This window comes from Thamnophis elegans, chromosome 8, assembly GCF_009769535.1.
Source record: "Thamnophis elegans isolate rThaEle1 chromosome 8, rThaEle1.pri, whole genome shotgun sequence".
Lineage (NCBI taxonomy): Eukaryota > Metazoa > Chordata > Lepidosauria > Squamata > Colubridae > Thamnophis > Thamnophis elegans.
The window spans coordinates 57323160-57340816 of NC_045548.1; the positions used below are offsets into that span (position 1 = coordinate 57323160).

The window sequence follows — 17657 nt, forward strand, 5'->3', positions numbered from 1 at the left end:
ATGTTCATATTGAGTTGAGATCTCCCAGGGTCATAATCAATTTCAGCAAGATTCAACATTTTTAAAAACCTGATTAAACTAGCACAGGGAAAGTGATAAAACTGTCAAAAACCACTTAGGGTGTTTTTTCTTATTTTGTTTATGCAAATAGTTGCGCTGTGACAAAAGTTAGAAAATCTTTGTAATATAGAAACAAATTTTAATTATTTCTTGCCCATAGAAATATTTGGAAGAGAGGTTTATATAAATTCATTTATGATTTAGGAGGTTGTGGTACTACCAGCTTAAAAATAATGCTTGTGTGCACAAATTGTGTATTGAAAAATGTAGTAAATCTGTAGTTATTTGTTACTGCCAAACATTAGGAGAAATATAAACAGGGCCAATCCATGCCATTTTTATTTATTTTTTGCTCTGTCTCCATGGAATCAGGGTACTTGATTTCTATATTTTCTTACCAGTAATGGCAACATGATAAGAGAGTTTAGGCTAGAGGCAGTAACTGATTCCAAGTCATTCAGAAATATTTGTGGCATAGAAAGAATGCAGCCTTAGATCTTAATGCTGATTTAATATTGTAAACAATGCAGTACATTAAAAATGTTAAGCAGTACTGTAAATTTATTAGGAGTACTGTAATGGCATAACAAAAAATAAGGTATTTTTTATTGACATATAAATGTGATTTTAATTAAAAATAACAATAGATGTAACAATGTTGTGCTATATCTATCTATATATCTATATCTATATCTATATCTATATCTATATCTATAATCTATATCTATATCTATATCTATATCTATATATCTATCTATATCTATCTATATCTATCTATATCTATCTATATCTATCTATATCTATCTATATCTATATCTATATATCTATATATCTATATATCTATATATCTATATATCTATATCTATATCTATATCTATATCTATATCTATATCTATATCTATATCTATCTATCTATCTATCTATCTATCTATCTATCTATCTATCTATCTATCTATATATATATATATATATATATATATAATTTATCAGCACAAATACAACACAAATGTAACAAAGGCAACTGTAAAAATATTGGGTTTCTGTCTGGATGGTCTCTTGTGACAAGCTGATAGACAGAGAATGGAAGCAGTAGACTTCCTCCCATATTTGGGCATGCCAGAGGTTGTGACACTAAAAACATACATACATACATACATACATACATACATACATACATACATACATACATACATACATACATTCAAAGGGACATGGTGGCTCAGTGGCTAAGACGCTGAGCTTGTCAATTAGAAACGTTGGCAGGGTGGCAGTTCGAATACCTAGCGCTGCATAATGGAGTGAGCTCCCGTTACTTGTCCCAGTTTTGCGAACCTAGCAGTTCGAAAGCACGTAAAAATGCAAGTAGAAAAATAGGAACCACCTTGGTTGGGAAAGTAACAGTGTTCTGTGCACCTTCGTTGTTTAGTCATGCCAGCCACATGACCACGGAGACGTCTTCGGACAGCACTGGCTCTTTGGCTTTGAAACGGAAATGAGCACCGCCCCATAGAGTCGGGAACAACTAACACATATGTGCGAGGGAACTAGCAAATATGTGCAACTAGCATGAGATTCATGAGCACTCAGACCTCTCACTAGAAAACCTGGTGTCATGAGGGAAAATATCTCAACAATTAAAGACTTGATGATTTAACAGCTAGAGAAGAGAGGGAGACGTGCCTGACAGAAGAATAATCCATATACCGGGCAAAAGTAGGAAGAGAAAAAGAAAGTGATTTGGGAGAAGACAAGTTGAAACGTTGAGTAGCTAGGCTGGATCTGGCTATTGGCAACCCTTATTTGGAGGGTTGATAAAACCAGTTGGCTCTATCAGTTAGAGGATAAAATTCCTCTTCATTTGAAAAAAGAGAGAGAGAGAGAAAGATGCCAAACCTTGATTTATGACCCTCTTGCAAACAATGTTTTTTTCTTCCCATAATTAAGTTAGTAGGAGAAATCTTGTGTATCTCATGCCTTTAGAACTGAATGTAAGAAATTATGGCTTACTGAAAAAACATTGGTTAAATGAGGACGACTGGCCATGTTTTTCTTTCTATCACTAATATAAACCCTCCTCTAGAAAAAAACAAGACCAGGTTTATTTAGACACTTTTAGTTAATCTATTTAAAGACATATCATGATCCCCCCCTTCGCTAAACTGGGCATGGGTGTGGACATTGCGTGATGCATCTGGCCCGCAGGCTGTGAGTTTGACAGCCCTGCTCTAGCAGCTTACTGAATGCAGTAGGCATTCAAGTTTGACCATGTTATCCTGTAGAGGTAGTCATCACTTAATGATGGGATTAGAATTTCTGTCACTAATCAATGTGATTGCAAAATGCAATGTTATATGACTATATCGCTCAGAAATTCCGGCATTTCCAGTTTCTGTCATTAAGTAAATCCCATGCTGTTAATTGCAACATTATATCTCGCATTTGCAACTTCCTGCCAATTTGCCCATTGACATTGCTTGTAGGAAGCTGGCAAAGAAAGTTCCAAATGGCAATCACGTGACCTCAGAACAATGCAATATAATTGTGAGTCAGTAACTGAGCACCTGGATAATGATCATATGACTGCAGGGACACTGCAACCATTGTATGTGTGATAAGCAGTTGGAAATACCTCTTGTTCAGCACCGATGTAAGTTTGAATGGTCACCGGATGAATGGTTGTTACCTGAGAATCACCTATATTTTCATCCACTCCACTTTTCTGGGACAGTTCTATCAAAAAAGCCTTATTGCACTTCAAGTGTGGAGCCAAAGTCTGACAATCCTTTACATATTGTGCTACTGAGCGCATCCCGGGTTTTGCTTCTTGACATGCTAATTGTTTGTGAGTGGTGTGATAAGATCTTTAACCTTGTTTTCAATTTTATGATGAAATGGTGAACATTATTCAGTAGATGCTCCAGTGAAACAGCAGAGTAGCCCATTTAGCAGCTAGCCTAGAGAGCACACTGTGTGAGCCAACAATGGGTGGGACTCATATAAAGACGATACTGTTCCAAAAATGCTGGGAATCAGTCTAGGAATCTCAAATTTCTTTCAATTAGCTTCAGGACACTTGTAATGTGAAAACGCCATAGTTGCACAATGTAATCACTAAGAGTGAGCTGAGAAAGTTTTTCTGAGTTTTTTTTCTGCCAGCAAAAGTCCCAATTTGGTTGCAAAAGCAGAAAGGAGCAAATATCTCTATTTGGGGGTTAGAATCAAACTGTACTTTTTTTTTTGAGTCAGCAGTTACACAGTACCAGGTTTACAATTGGATTAATGATGGGTAATAATAAACCCTCAGAAGACAGATAGGCTGCCCAGCTGAGCAGTTGCACAGAAGTTCCAGAATAAACACAGGGTTAATGTGAGATCTTTCTGTACAATTAGGATGCAGCTCTGGGTAGGTTTGAATATGAATTGATCCAGAGAGATCAACAGAGTCCAATTTAGGATCATAGCTAAAAGAAACAAAAGACAATGCACCAATAGCACCCACACCTGGTAAATGGGATGTGACAATGGAAGAGAAATTAGTTATCTGTAGGAACATTTCACAGATGATTTGAGACTTCAAGCCAAGAGCAGAGCAAAGAGCCAGAATAATAAGATCACAGATCCAGTATTGTCAGTCTCTTGATTGAAGTTTGTTAACCTCTATTGCTGAGAAATCTTTGTTTTGTCATTTAAACTACTTGGCTCATTGTGGGTCTAGGCACTCTGCCAGGATCTGGCCTCTTATTACATCTGAGTCACCTGCTCATTCTCATTAGGTCCCTGATCTATTCCAGGTGATTGGAACTCCTGAGCCTTACTGTTTGTCAGATCAGGCTATTCAGCCCCTGATTCTGATGAGTTAGAGTAGACCATAACAAGGAGGCAGATGTTATGAGCTGCTGCTGATGTGTGGTGCAATTTGGGTGAGCCATCCCTTAATTTTGTGTGTGTGTGTGTGTGTGTATCCCTGTGCTCAAGAGAAAGCATTGACCTCATGGAAGGTCTTAGGTGAGATTGATGTCTCTTCTGTTAAAGAAAGTGTCTGCCACTAAGGGTTGTTTTTTGCAGCCAAAGTTCAAATAGCCAGAGAGGCCTGCAGATGGATGGAAGTGGACAATCTTGCAGCAGGCAAAGGGAAGCCCTGCAGGCCACTGATCTCTCTTAGGATCTTTCTACTCAAAGCATTCCCACACAGGAATGTCAGACTCTTTTCTTTAAAAAAATTGAATTGAATTGAATTTATTGCATTTATATGCCGCCCTTTTCTCCGAAGGGGACTCAGGGTGGCTCACAATCCAAGTCAGGGAAGGGGGTACAGATAAGGGATAAAAAAGACGAACAGAACAATACACAATTTAAAAGCACACAACAACCATTCGAGGGGGGGGGGCAAAAGCTCTTTAGCCCCAGACCTGTCGGAACAGTCAGGTTTTAAGGGCTTTGCGGAAGGCCTGGAGGGTGGTGAGGGTTCGAATCTCCACGGGGAGCTCGTTCCAGAGGGTCGGAGCAGCCACAGAGAAGGCTCTCCTCCGGGTAGTCGCCAGTCGGCATTGGCCGGCGGATGGAATTCGGAGGAGGCCTAATCTGTGGGATCTAATCGGTCTATTGGAGGTAATTGGCAGCAGGCCGTCTCTCAAGTACCCAGGTCCAATACCATGAAGGGCTTTATAAGTGACGACTAGCGCCTTGAAGCGTATCCGAAGACCAATAGGCAGCCAGTGCAGCTCACGGAGGATAGGTGTTACGTGGGTGAACCGAGGTGCACCCACGATCGCTCGCGCGGCTGCATTCTGGACAAGCTGAAATCTCCGAATGCTCTTCAAGGGCTGCCCCATGTAGAGCACGTTGCAGTAGTATTGTATGCTTTTATTATAAGACAGAAAAAAGAAAAAAGGATAAAAGGTATACATTAAGGATATTCAAAGTAGAAAAATTACATAAATATTAGAATATATTAAAAAGGGAAAACATCAATTATTTCTGTAAATAATCCTGAATTAAAACAGATATAAAGAAAATATTTTATCACAATCCTTTACAACTAATATTTGAACCAAACTACAAGTTGACAAAAGTAGACAATGTTATAAGAGTTAGTAAAATTCATAATGTAATAATTAGCAAGAATTTCTAATAGTCTGAAGCAATACAGGTAGTCTTCGATTTACAATAGTTCATTTAGTGACGGTTCAAAATTACAGTGGCACTGAAAAAGTGACTTATAGTAGTATTGAATCAGGAGAAGCATATTAATATATCAATCCATTTTATGTATATATTTTTTTTGAATAAAAATTACATCTTTGTGCTTGTGCGCTCAAGACCTTCTATTTTATAATATATATCTATATCTATATATGTTACTCTATATTAATTTTATTGTCTTACAATTTTATTTTTGTTTCTGCTATGCTTTCAGTCATTATCTCACTCTGCCTTGGTCCCATCACACTCAATCCATTGACTACCATCATAGAGATGCCAGGTATCTGCTTTCCTGTGTGTGACTGTGTATAAATGCATGCTTTTACTTATATTTTTGCTTCATACTAGTTAAGTCACTGAATGGCTTAATAAAAAGCCTTTTGCAAATATTAATACTTGACTTTAAAAAATTACTACCTTACATTCATTGTTTGTCTAATCAATTGACAGCATGTTATGCAATAACACTTTTTGCCCTGTTCTTAAACAGTTATCATGCTTTGTTTATGAATTTCCAGATATTAGTTTCTGCTCAATATTGCTATAACTTTTTTACACATACCATTGTAAATCATTATTCCATATTATCATCACAATCTGTCTCTCTCTCTCCCTCCCTCCCTCCATCCCTCTCTCTCTCTCTCCCTCCCTCCCTCTTATTACCAATCTTAGGTGTGCCTATCAATGATTTTCCAGTTGCATAATATTTAATAAAATAGGATCTGAATACAGAAAGAACAGGGATCCAGCAGGAATTAGCCAGCTGTAAATTCTACAACAACTAGCTAATGTGTTTAAAAAGGAACTTTGTTGTTATATCGGGCAAATAAAAGATTTAGTATGCTGTATATAGTATGCCATTTTGAATTTATGCTAGTAAGAGGAGTGCTTTCCCCCCATTTTCTGCAGCTAATGATTGTATATTTTACAATATCTGTAATTTAATGCAATCAAATGCTATTAAAAAAAATAGCCGAACACTTGTCAGATTTTTAAAACATAAGAGATTTGGGGTTGTCATTTGTGATCACCAAGGATTTTGTATAAATGCATAAAATCCCAGGAATTAATGAAGGCCAAATCTTGTCAGATTTTCTGCTTAATATTTTGCCGTCTGTATCATTATAATGAGATCCCATATCACTGCATAAAAAGATTGCCAGCATCTGAACTAGGTAGTTATATTATGATAGCTATAATAATTTCACAAACTTAAAATTGTGTCTAAAAGTCTGGAGATCTTGTCTTCACAAGGGGTTCTCCTATACTGCTAATTAAGAGTGGAGCAATTCAGACTTCAGCCATGCCCACCAGTATTTAGCATTAATAATATATATTATGTCTGGGAATTTCAACTGCAGATATATGTTTTTTTATTATTGGAAAGCAACTCTTGTATGACTGGGAAATGTTATATCAGAATTACCTTAATTATACTATTGGAGAGCCACTTCATAGGTTGCTCCCAGTTCGGCCTGGATTGGGTGGGCTCCACCTATCCAGCCAGATGCTTCTGTGTATGCGCAGAAGCGTCGCACAAACGCACGTGAGCACAAGCAAGTCGGTAGCACCGGGATTTGCAACTCACCTCTGAGCCACTTATGTAGTTGGCTGGGTTTTTTGCCATATTGCTTGCATATTAATTATATTTTCATTGGATAATGAATAAAGTTTCTTGTAGCTGTCTCTTAGGCTACTTCACATAAAATTCAGAAGTGCTCAAATATACCCTTCTTTTTAAATGTTCAATCCAAAACATGTTGATGCTTAAGCTCTTATTTTGAGCCACACTGTACATTAAAATACAGGAATTAATGAATACATTTTTCATACCCTTTTATTTTCTTCCATCATTCATGTATACCTTCATGCCTGTGTTCATTTGTCTGTTTCTTACTTTACCTTCATGTTTCATTGCTTATGTTTTGGCAGCAAGGATCACTCATTGTATCCTAACATTTGTGAAGATGCAATCAGATTACTTCGATCACATAGGATGTGTCGTGCCTATTCTGAGGGTGCTTACTATGAGTTTGAGAGGTATAACACATGCCAAGTATCATTAGTTAACAGGCATAAATGCATAATATACCGATGTGTGAAAAGCTGTCACTGCTATTTTGAATGAGACATGGAGTTCAGTGAACGTGACTTCCACAAAGTGAAGAGAAAATACTCTTTTGTACAATGTGTCTGAAGCACTTAAACGTTTGAGGGTGATATTTGTAGAATTCACGGCACACTATTAACTATTCAATGTCAAAAATAGTATTTTGGGTTTTGAATTACTCTGATCTGGGAACTAGATATTTTCTTTGTTCGATTCTGAATGGGATTGCGCTCTCCCACTCAGTGAGTCTGCAGTCTGCAAGTCCAGTTGGCAGTTGTAGCCAGGACAATACCATCTTGTGCGCAGGTTGTACCTGTTCCTGGATCAGCAGGTCTTCATTTCTGTCACTCATGTCCTAGTCATTTCCCAGCTGGACTACTTCAACATGACTGCATGGATTGCGGTTAAAGATACTCCAGGAGCTATAATAAGCTTAGAATGCCGCAGTGCAGGAAGTCATGGGCACATCAGTCATATGCTCATGTAACTAACCTACTTCTCAAGCTGCACTGGCTTCCTTGTTGGCTTTTGGGTGCAGTTACAAATGTTAGTTATCACATATAAAGCTCTGTGTGGTATGTAAAGATGCAGTTTACTTAAAGAGAATAATTAACATAAACTCAAAACAACAGATAGTGACAGACCTGGCAAAATGGGAAAATTTACAAGTGTCACTAATAGGGAGAATATCAACAAGCAAGATGAATATACTACCTAGGATTTTATATTTGTTCCAGACAATTCCAATTAGATTAGGAAAAGGTTATTTTGAAGATCTAAAGCTCTATGTTGAACGGGACTGTATTGTTACTGAGACTGCTTCTCCCAAATATGTGATATGTGCCTGTCCACATGCTCTAGGATAGACACTTCATGTCATGTGATGGAATCAGGAGAAGTGCCTTTTCTGTTGCAGTAACTGTTGTCGGAATGATCCTTCACAAGATAGGGCTAGTACTGACCCTAATGACCTTCAGAAAGCCAACTGAAGCTTAATATAATTTATAATACAGAGTGGGAATGAACATTCTGCAGCCCTTGGATTTCTCATTTGCAGCCCCAAAATTTCCTAGAGTAATGGGTTCCTGGCCATTTTGATAGGATAAATAAAAATCTAATGTAAGCTTCAATAGCATTTTCATACGCAAATAATGAAGTCTAATTTATTATACATATAATAAATAAATAATTTCTGTGGCTGATGGTTGTTGTAATTCCAGTGTTGATCAGAAATTATTTACAAGATGAAAATGAAGAAATCAACTTTTAGATAGGTTATATGTAACATCTTTTAAGGATTTATACAACTAAATCAGTATCTTGGATGTGTTCAGAAACAAAAAGCATTTAAATTCTTCTACAACTGATAGTCACATGGCCTAAAAGGGCATTATAGATAAAAGTCTACCTGGAGCATTTGCATTAACTGAACTTACTGAATATTTTTCGAGGGCAGTTCCATATAGAGTGATTTCTGTAATCTAAATCAAAAATAATTAGATTATAAATGATCATGGCCTCATTTTTGGCCACAAGTAAGAATTTAACTTGGACAACATTCAGTTTATGCTGAAAGAACATCCTGTTGGCTAGTACTATACCTATTACTCATCATTCCCGTATTCATACTTTTTATATGCTACTTTTAAGCCACAGAATGTTTTGAAAAAGGTATCCATATTCCCCTTTGTGCTATAACAGATTTTGTTTTGGTCAATTGTATTATTCAATATTCAATATTATGTGCAGAAGCATTTTAATGTCACCTTCACCCCCACCCTCTCACATAGTTCTCAAGGTTGATTGACTTAATAGCTAAGTGACACATTTTAGTGAGAAGTTTGGAACCAGAATACCATTACTTGAATTGTTGGAAATTAATATTTCATTTTCTCAAATTTTTAAAAGTTTACAAAAATTGGCTTGACCTGGTGAATCGCCTAGCGGCCTACATTCAGAGATAAGTGTTCATCATGTCCTGAGTTCACTATCTTGGATATATTGCACTACATATTGTTGGCTGTTCACTTGCCTCAGTAATAGGCCAGTTCACATGACTGAATTTATGAAAGTCTTGCTTTTGTTAGTTGTCTTAACATAGTTGTTGAATGTAAGGTCATCACAAGCATGTAAGTCTTGTCTGAATATGGAATTATTCGGAAAATAGCTGTTTTCAGGACACATGTTATTTTTACTTTATATTGTGCTAAAAGTAGCTTGATATTTGCTGGCCATTATCATGCATCAGCAGAAGTATGCAAGGCTATTCTAAAATATCTTTACTGTTTATTTTATGTTCAGGAGGAGTAGGAAGGAGGAAAGAGAGCCTAATACATATGTTGATGACACGTTTATTTCCCCTGCTCTCGAAAGGTATTTATTTATAGATAGATAGATGTGTAAATAATACATATATTTAAGAATTTGGAAGAAGATAGTAGACATGGGATTATAGATTATGGATTATCAACTTCAGACCCTTCATAGATGATGGGAATCTTAATTTGGTTTAACATACTGTAGATACGGTAGAAGAACATATAATTTCAGGATGATTAAGGCTAATCAGAAGTGTGAAAAATGTTTTGCATTAAAACCAATTTGAGCTAAAACAGGCTGCTTTGACTTTTCAATAATTTTGTAACTATTTCAAATGTATCTGATCTTGAAATGCTTTTTTGTGAGTGGAATACTCTATAAGATTGGATTGCCATTCTGGTGAGCTTGAGCAATCTTATTTAATATCCAAGGTGATTAAATTTGAACTGTTTGCTCATCTCTAAGACTAATATAATTCATTAAATTGGGTGGTCTTAAAAATAGCCAAGGATGCTATAATAAAGCCTACCTGTCATATATTTAATTTCTGTATGGTTTACTGCTTATATAGATATTGGCAATTTTATAACTTCACTATTCTTGTTGCTGCTATTATTTATAAAAGTATGCATACTACTATCAGATTTATTGGGCAAATTTATATAACAAATAAATTTACTTAGACAAAATGCAAAGTCTGTATTCAGAGTTGTTCTGTTGATGGGAAGGCTTTATTTTATTTCCAACAATAGGTACCATAAACAATACCTATCTCATGATAGATTTATCCAATATCCCTTGCCTTTGTAGAGTTCTTGTGGCAGCTACAGCATACTCACAATCAGATGCAAAATAAGATTGTGATTATTGTTAGGCTATGCAGATTGTACCTGAAAAGAAAATGAAAAGTCCTTTGGACCAATGCTGTGTCAAATAAATATCATGTCATTTAATATTTCTATCAAGACCTGACATATTTATTTATTTACTTAAAAAAATTCACACTCTGCAAAGCAACTCTAGGTGACTTACAATTAATACAATATGATATGATATTACATATTAGATAGTTAAATGCCCTAACCAAAAGATAAATACTTTTATAGAATAAACTACTTTATTTTTCCCCCCCAAAAGATTTAATTCTCCAAATGTATTTCAAGATGTAGTGAAAAGGATGTAAGGAGAACATTTGAGATCCTTGCTTGATTACTGAGATAAAAATACATCTCATGAAAAAATTGTTTGGAAAATAACTTCATACTTATAACTTGTCTTTATTTTAACTGCATTGCAAAGGTATTACAATGGTGCAAGTTCATGGGCAGATCATGTAGTCAATGGTACAGCTGAAAATCACAGGTGAGTAAAGTATGATTGTGTAATATAGGGTATGTATTTAGAATTTAAATAGAGTATTATTTTAGTTTATATTTTATTTTCCCTTTTAAAACCCAATTCTATGACCATTAGATTTTAGTAATATTTTTACAAATCCAGCCATTTTTACAAATTCATATATAGATACCCTATATCCACAGGGATGCATGCAGTCCTCAGGTTCCCTTTAGTAGCCCTATAAGTTCTCTCTACTTATGGTTACTGTAAAGTAATTGCATAGTTTCCTGCCATTTCAAGGTATTGGTAGGAACCTAATGAAATCTATAATGTAAGTCCTAATTAGTTTGTTGCTATTGAAAAAAAAGAAATTTCTAGCCATCCAAAATGAATTGGGGCCTTGGCTACAAAAAGATGGATCTGTTTAATTATTATTTTAATTGTATTTGTGTCATATCAAAAATATCAGTGAATGGATTCACCTTTTGAGAAGGAATTCTACGAAGGCTATAAACACATTCTGGTAGCAGATTTTCAGTGGAGTTAAATCTTTTCATGTTTTGAGAAAGGGATTTGCTAGGCATTTTTATTCTTCTATAACAACCTAAAAGAATCTTAGTGCCTTAGATTAAAACAGTGGAAAGAAGATCGTGTCACAAGCTTACAATTAAAAAAAAAAACGAAGGGAAAAAACAATTTCTGGTATCATTTCATGAAGTGAAGAAAATAGAGACCTTCAAACATTTCTCAACTCCAGAAGACCTCTAACATCCCTTCCAAGTCTGTTATTCTTTTAATTCTGTCATGGACAGATTCATCTACCTCTCGGTCTAATCTGCAACCCTTGTATTTGTTAATAGAGCTCGCCTATCAATACATCTTATGATAATGATGTATTCAAAATGCCCAAATAGGGGTATATTAAATTGGGTGACAGTTTAGACATAAGTCATGCCAACAGCATAATTATTTCATTGACTTATTGTGGATAGAAAGAACGAAATAAAAACTTAAAAATTGCATAAAAATGAATTGGAAGAAGTGCTTCAAAACTAAAGGCCAGAGTACTTTATTGAATAGTATACAGTGTGCTTGCACCACTTCTGAATACAGATAATCCTTCACCTATGACCATTCTTCAACAACCATTCAAACTTAGGACAGCGTTGAACAAATGTTACAACAGGTCCTCCAGGTTCAGACATCCCAACACACACACATACACACACACGGTCATATTTGTGATCCAGGTACTTAACAACTGGTATATCACTTACAACTGGTTGCAGCCCTGTGCAATTACCTGATTGCCATTTGCAACTTCCTTACTGGCTAATGCAGAAAGTAAATGAAGAAGTAAGAAGGGAAGGCTGCAAAGTGCTGGGCTTAATCTCACCCACCTACACATACTCTCTCACCTCTTCTTTGCTTGTACCGCACCAGCCACTCCCGCACCCTCCCTGACCAGTGCTGGGCCTCTCACCCCTTTGCACCCCCTTCCCAATGTATGCTGCACCCCTCATGCACCTCTGAAATCCTGTGTACCTGGCCTGTGCTGAATTACTCTTTCACCTCCCTGACCCTTCCTCCCACCCCACACACCCTCCTGCTCCACCCGGCATTAGCTACTTGCCTGCCTGCTCATCTGGGACTTGCAACTTTTCGCCAGCGTCCTATTGACTTTGGTTGTGGGAAGCTGGCAGGAAGTCGCCTCACCTAATGATAGTGGGGTTTGGTTAATGATTGCTGCAGGGACTGCAGGAATTGCCATCACTAAGCGATGCGTTGCTTAACAATGGAAATTATGGTCCTAATTGTCATTGTAAGTCAAGGACTACCTGTAACTTAGAAAATATTTTTGAAACATGCCGAGATAACTGCAGGGACTAGTCCAAGCAATCATGAGGAATCCAAACTGCCTCAAAGGGCATTTCCCCCCCCCCCCAAAAAAAACCCCAGGTCTATTAAATCGAGTCAGTAGGTTTATGTAGTTTTTTTAATAGATGTTTTGTACTGCTATAAATCTGCTGAAACATCCGTCTTGCCTTTGGTACTAAGGTTTAAATAAAGCCAATTGTGTTTACTTACCAAGACCCAAAACTGCATGTACTTTGTACAGAAACTAACAATGGTGGAAAATACATTTTTGGAGAAAGTACGGTAAATCATGTTATTATATAAATGGCAATTTCCTACTTTATTTTAGTTTTTGTAGATCCTAAGGACTATACATGAGAGCAGTTGAACACTAATGGATTATAATATATTCAAGCAATATTCATAATAAAGGAATTATGGTGTTATAGAATTATCAAATATGGGGAGCTATGTAAGAGATAAGATAAGACACTGATATTTTAGGTGCCTTGCATACTATTCTCATATAAATATACATTACAAAAAGAATATAAAATTATGTAAAGAGATCTGATGTCAAGATATATTATATATTTAAAAAAAAAATCTAAGTAAGATTAAGCTAAATGTTAAAAGTGTTTGTTAATGTAAATTTTCAAAGATTCTAAAATCTAGACTTTGATTTTTCTGTCTGTAGATTCCTAACAGACTATGTTAATTTGTTACAAAGTTGCCATAAAAGGAAAATATTTTTGTAATTGTTATTTGCTTCAAATTCATAAATTTCTGCTGCCTATTTTGAAAGGGACTTTCTTGCTTTAATATTTGCTTAAGAACCCCCACATAGGCATCGCAAAAAAGATAGAATCCTCTGCAGGTGTAGAAATTCTGTAGCAACATATGAAGTTTGATGTATTATCTATATGTATGGCAGAAATTATATATAAGGTGTTTTTTTTTGTGAATCTGTGTTTGGATATTTCACCAGATTATAAAATAAGTACTGTGTGTGTGTGTGTGTGTGTGTGTGTAAAATTTTTGGGTATTTGAATTAGCAGTATAAACTTTAATTGGTAACTATTATTTTAAAAGTAATTCAGCCATGCTACACAATATTGTGTTATTTTAACTTTGTTTCTGAGCCGTGGTGGCGCAGTGATCAGAATGCGGTATTGCAAAAAAAGAAAAAAGAATGCAGTATTGCATGCTAATTCTGCCCATTGCCAGAAGATCAATTCTGACCAGCTCAAGGTTGACTCAGGCTTCCATCCTTCCGAGGTCAGTAAAATGTGGGCCCAGATTGTTGAGGGCAATATGCTGAGATTTGTAAGCCCCTCAGAGAATGCTGTAAATCATAAATGGAGCAGTATATAAGTCTTAAGTGCTATTGCTATTGCAGCTTAACAGTTGGTTAACTTTAGAAATTTATTTATACCAGTAGTTATTAACATTATGCTAAGAGGTTATCTTATATCTGTGACTACCAGCAAAATTCCAATAGCTAATAGAAGAATAACATGTCCAAGGATTGAAATCCAATAGTATTCCCCAGATACTGACAGGTATTCCCAGTAAAAAGTATTTGGGTTAGATTAAGCTGGTGATTCCTAGGCATAATTTGTGTGTTTTCTCTTATAGTGCTTCCATTGTCTCTAGAAACTAGAGAACGTTGTATTTATGTGATCATTAAAATGCACCATAATTTGCTGCATTTTAATGTTTTTATTTGACATTTGAACACATATGACATGCTAGGTATCATGCAGAGAAAACAAAATGCAGTGCAAAAGAAAGGCAGATTTTTGGAAAGCAATGAATTGTTTTTGTTTCCTCTTTCTGGTTCTTGTTTGTTTAGTTTAAGAGTCTATACTTTAAAAACTTTGGCATTGATGAATTCAACTTTGTTCCACTTATTCTTTTGTGTCTGCAATTTTCTACTTATGTATAATATAAAAAATGTAAAGCTCAAGATAATCTCCATTGTTTTATTTCAACATTAGCAAAGTAATTTTGCAAATTCATTTCTTATCATGAGACATTTTAGCTAAAAATATTTTTTAACTAATGTCATTTTGTTCTCTTGAAGGACTTGACAAATACCTAAATCCTAAATGATTTTTAGTCCATTATGCTCAATTAAAAAGTATAAATATGTACAGTACTATTTTCTTGTTATTGTATAGATTTTCAACCAACTGATAAGATAATTGAATGCATAAATAATTTTCATAATGCAAAAAACAACTGTGACTACTTTGTTTTTATTCTTCCATAGCTTTACTTAGTCATTAGTCAAACCATAAATTATGCATGAATTGGTAGGATTTAAACTAACTTTATATTGTTGGAAAGCAATTCAACATAAAGCGAAACAAGAATTTTCTCTAAAAGTTTTTAAAATTCAAGAAGTAATAGAAATAGATTAGACATTAAAAGGAATGCCATTTTTTAAAAATGAGATTGTCTACTCCAAAATGGTTTAGGGTAGCTGATTATTACTGAAAACAATCAATTTTCTCTGATCTTCATATGGTGTTTTCCTTTCTAAAATCGGGACTTCTTTTTGCATATTAAGCTTCTTAATAGTAGATAGATAGCAAAATAAAATCAACTTTTCTCCATTATTTTTATTCCATTCTTTCAGATAAATTTTAAAATATTTGTGGACTCTGATAGACACTTTAGGTTTTTTTTTCATTTGCAAACTCTTCTGGTTAAAATATGAGGCAGTGGTATTCTAAGTTATTTTTTACTTTTTGAAGTAATTTGCAGAAATTGAATGCCTACATTCAGGGAACTATGTGCAATTTGGTAATTTGCTGCTGGGCTGCCACATTCTTGTTCAGATTTGCAACTAAATAGAGTCAGTTGGTGTAGTGGTTGAAGGCACCAGGTTAGAAACCAGGAGTCTGTGAATTCTAGTACCACCTTAGGCATACAAGTTGGCTAGGTAATTTTGGGCCAGTCACTCTCTCTCTCAGTCCATCTTACTTCATAGGCTTGTTGTTGTGGGAGAATAAAAGAGAAGAGAGCATTAGGTATGTTCACCACCTTGAGCTGTTTTATAAAAATAATAAAGGCAGGATAAAAATACATAAATTCTAATTAAATGTATTTCCTCCCCCCATGTTAAGGAAATGTTCAAAATTATTTTATAGTGTTCTTCTGTGCTTGTTGCAAGGGTATCTCTCCTTCCTTATACACCTTTGATATTGGCATGTCATGAGCTCTACATTTCAACTCATGCAGTTTAGTGTGCTTAAACTATTTTATGAATACAGGGATTCAGAATACAGGCATTCCGAATATTTTACCAATAAAACCCCCAATCGTTTGATTGGTAAGAAGGTAATCCTGTGGCTCAGTGGCAAAGATGCTGAGCTTGTCAATCAGAAAGGTTGGCAGTTCGGCAGTTTGAATCCCTAGCGCTGTGTAACGGAGTGAGCTCCTGTTACTTGTCCCAGCTTCTGCCAACCTAGCAGTTTGAAAGCATGTTAAAATGCAAGTAGAAAAATAGAAACCACCTTTGGTGGGAAGGTAACAGTGTTCCGTGCGCCTTTGGTGTTTAGTCACGCCGGCCACATGACCATGGAGAAGTCTTCGGGCAGCGCTGGGCCTTCGGCTTTGAAATGGAGATGAGCACCGCCCCCTAGAGTTGGGAACGGCTAGCACATATTTGCAACCTTTACCTTTACCTTTTAGTCTGTTGTCAGACTGAAATCTGTCTTTAAAAGCCTGGTTCTAGATAGGCACTTGACACTTAACCCTTCTTTGCTGATCTTACAATCAAACATGCCTCCTGTTTAGAGCATAAAGTGAAATTATTATTTTGAGCTTTTCTGTGAGGCCTTCATGAACTATCAAATGGAAGGAACATTAATCAGTTGTTAATTTGGATTTGCAAAGAGATTGGTTGTAAGTGTTGAACTTTTGCAATAGAGAGCTGTTCTATATATCTTTATTGATGTCTATGTTATTTATATCAATATTGGTATCTGTTCTTCATCGGAAAATCTTTACTTTAGTGAGGTTTGATGTCTTACTTATTAAAATGCTCAAAGGAAGACACAGTTCTCCTAGTGTATTGCTGCATTGTTCTTTTTATTATATCTAGCACTCTAATAACATCTCTTTAGTTGGCCTTAAAGTGAAGTTTAGGTAGACCTTGACTTGTGACCACAGTTGGAACCAGAATTTCTGTTGCTAAGCAAGATAGTTCTTAAGTGAGTTATGCCCGATTGTTATTATTGTTTTTTTGGCGTGGTTAAGTAAATCACTGAACTTGTTAAGCAAGTCATTAAGGAAATCCTACTTCCGCATAGGCTTTGTTTGTTGGAAGCCAGCTGGACGGTTGCAAATGGCAATAATTCGATCCCAACACCCTGCAATCATTGTAAATTAATGTCAATTGCCAAGTGCCCAAATTTAGATCACGTGATTGTGGGGATACTATAGCAATTGTAAGTGAGAGGACCGATTGTAAGTCACTATTTTCAGTGCCATTCAAATGGCCACTAAAGGAATGGTTGTAAGTCAAGGACTACTTGTAATACATATTTTTATCACAGGATCAGTTCACTAATATCTTCATGAAAATAGCTACATTTGGTTATGTTGAAATTTGCATCAGCAGGCAAGAATTTGACCATAGAGTCTCTTTTATATTATTTTATTTTATCGTGTTTTTTTAAATGAATGTATATCACTTCTGTGTATATTAGACTCTCACTTTTTTCTCTTTGACAGTAAATAAATGAGCAACAATATCGTA

At 35.6% G+C, this 17657-nt stretch overlaps 1 protein-coding gene across 1 annotated transcript in view; it reads left to right on the forward strand.

Annotated features, from left to right (window-relative positions):
• The window catches only part of RIMS2 (regulating synaptic membrane exocytosis 2), a 301167-nt gene that overhangs the window by 179655 nt on the left and 103855 nt on the right, over positions 1 to 17657 (forward strand). The window contains 4 exon segments of the mRNA XM_032222740.1: positions 5477 to 5542; positions 7195 to 7302; positions 9674 to 9745; positions 10991 to 11053. Of these exon segments, the coding sequence (XP_032078631.1) occupies positions 5477 to 5542; positions 7195 to 7302; positions 9674 to 9745; positions 10991 to 11053 (309 nt within the window).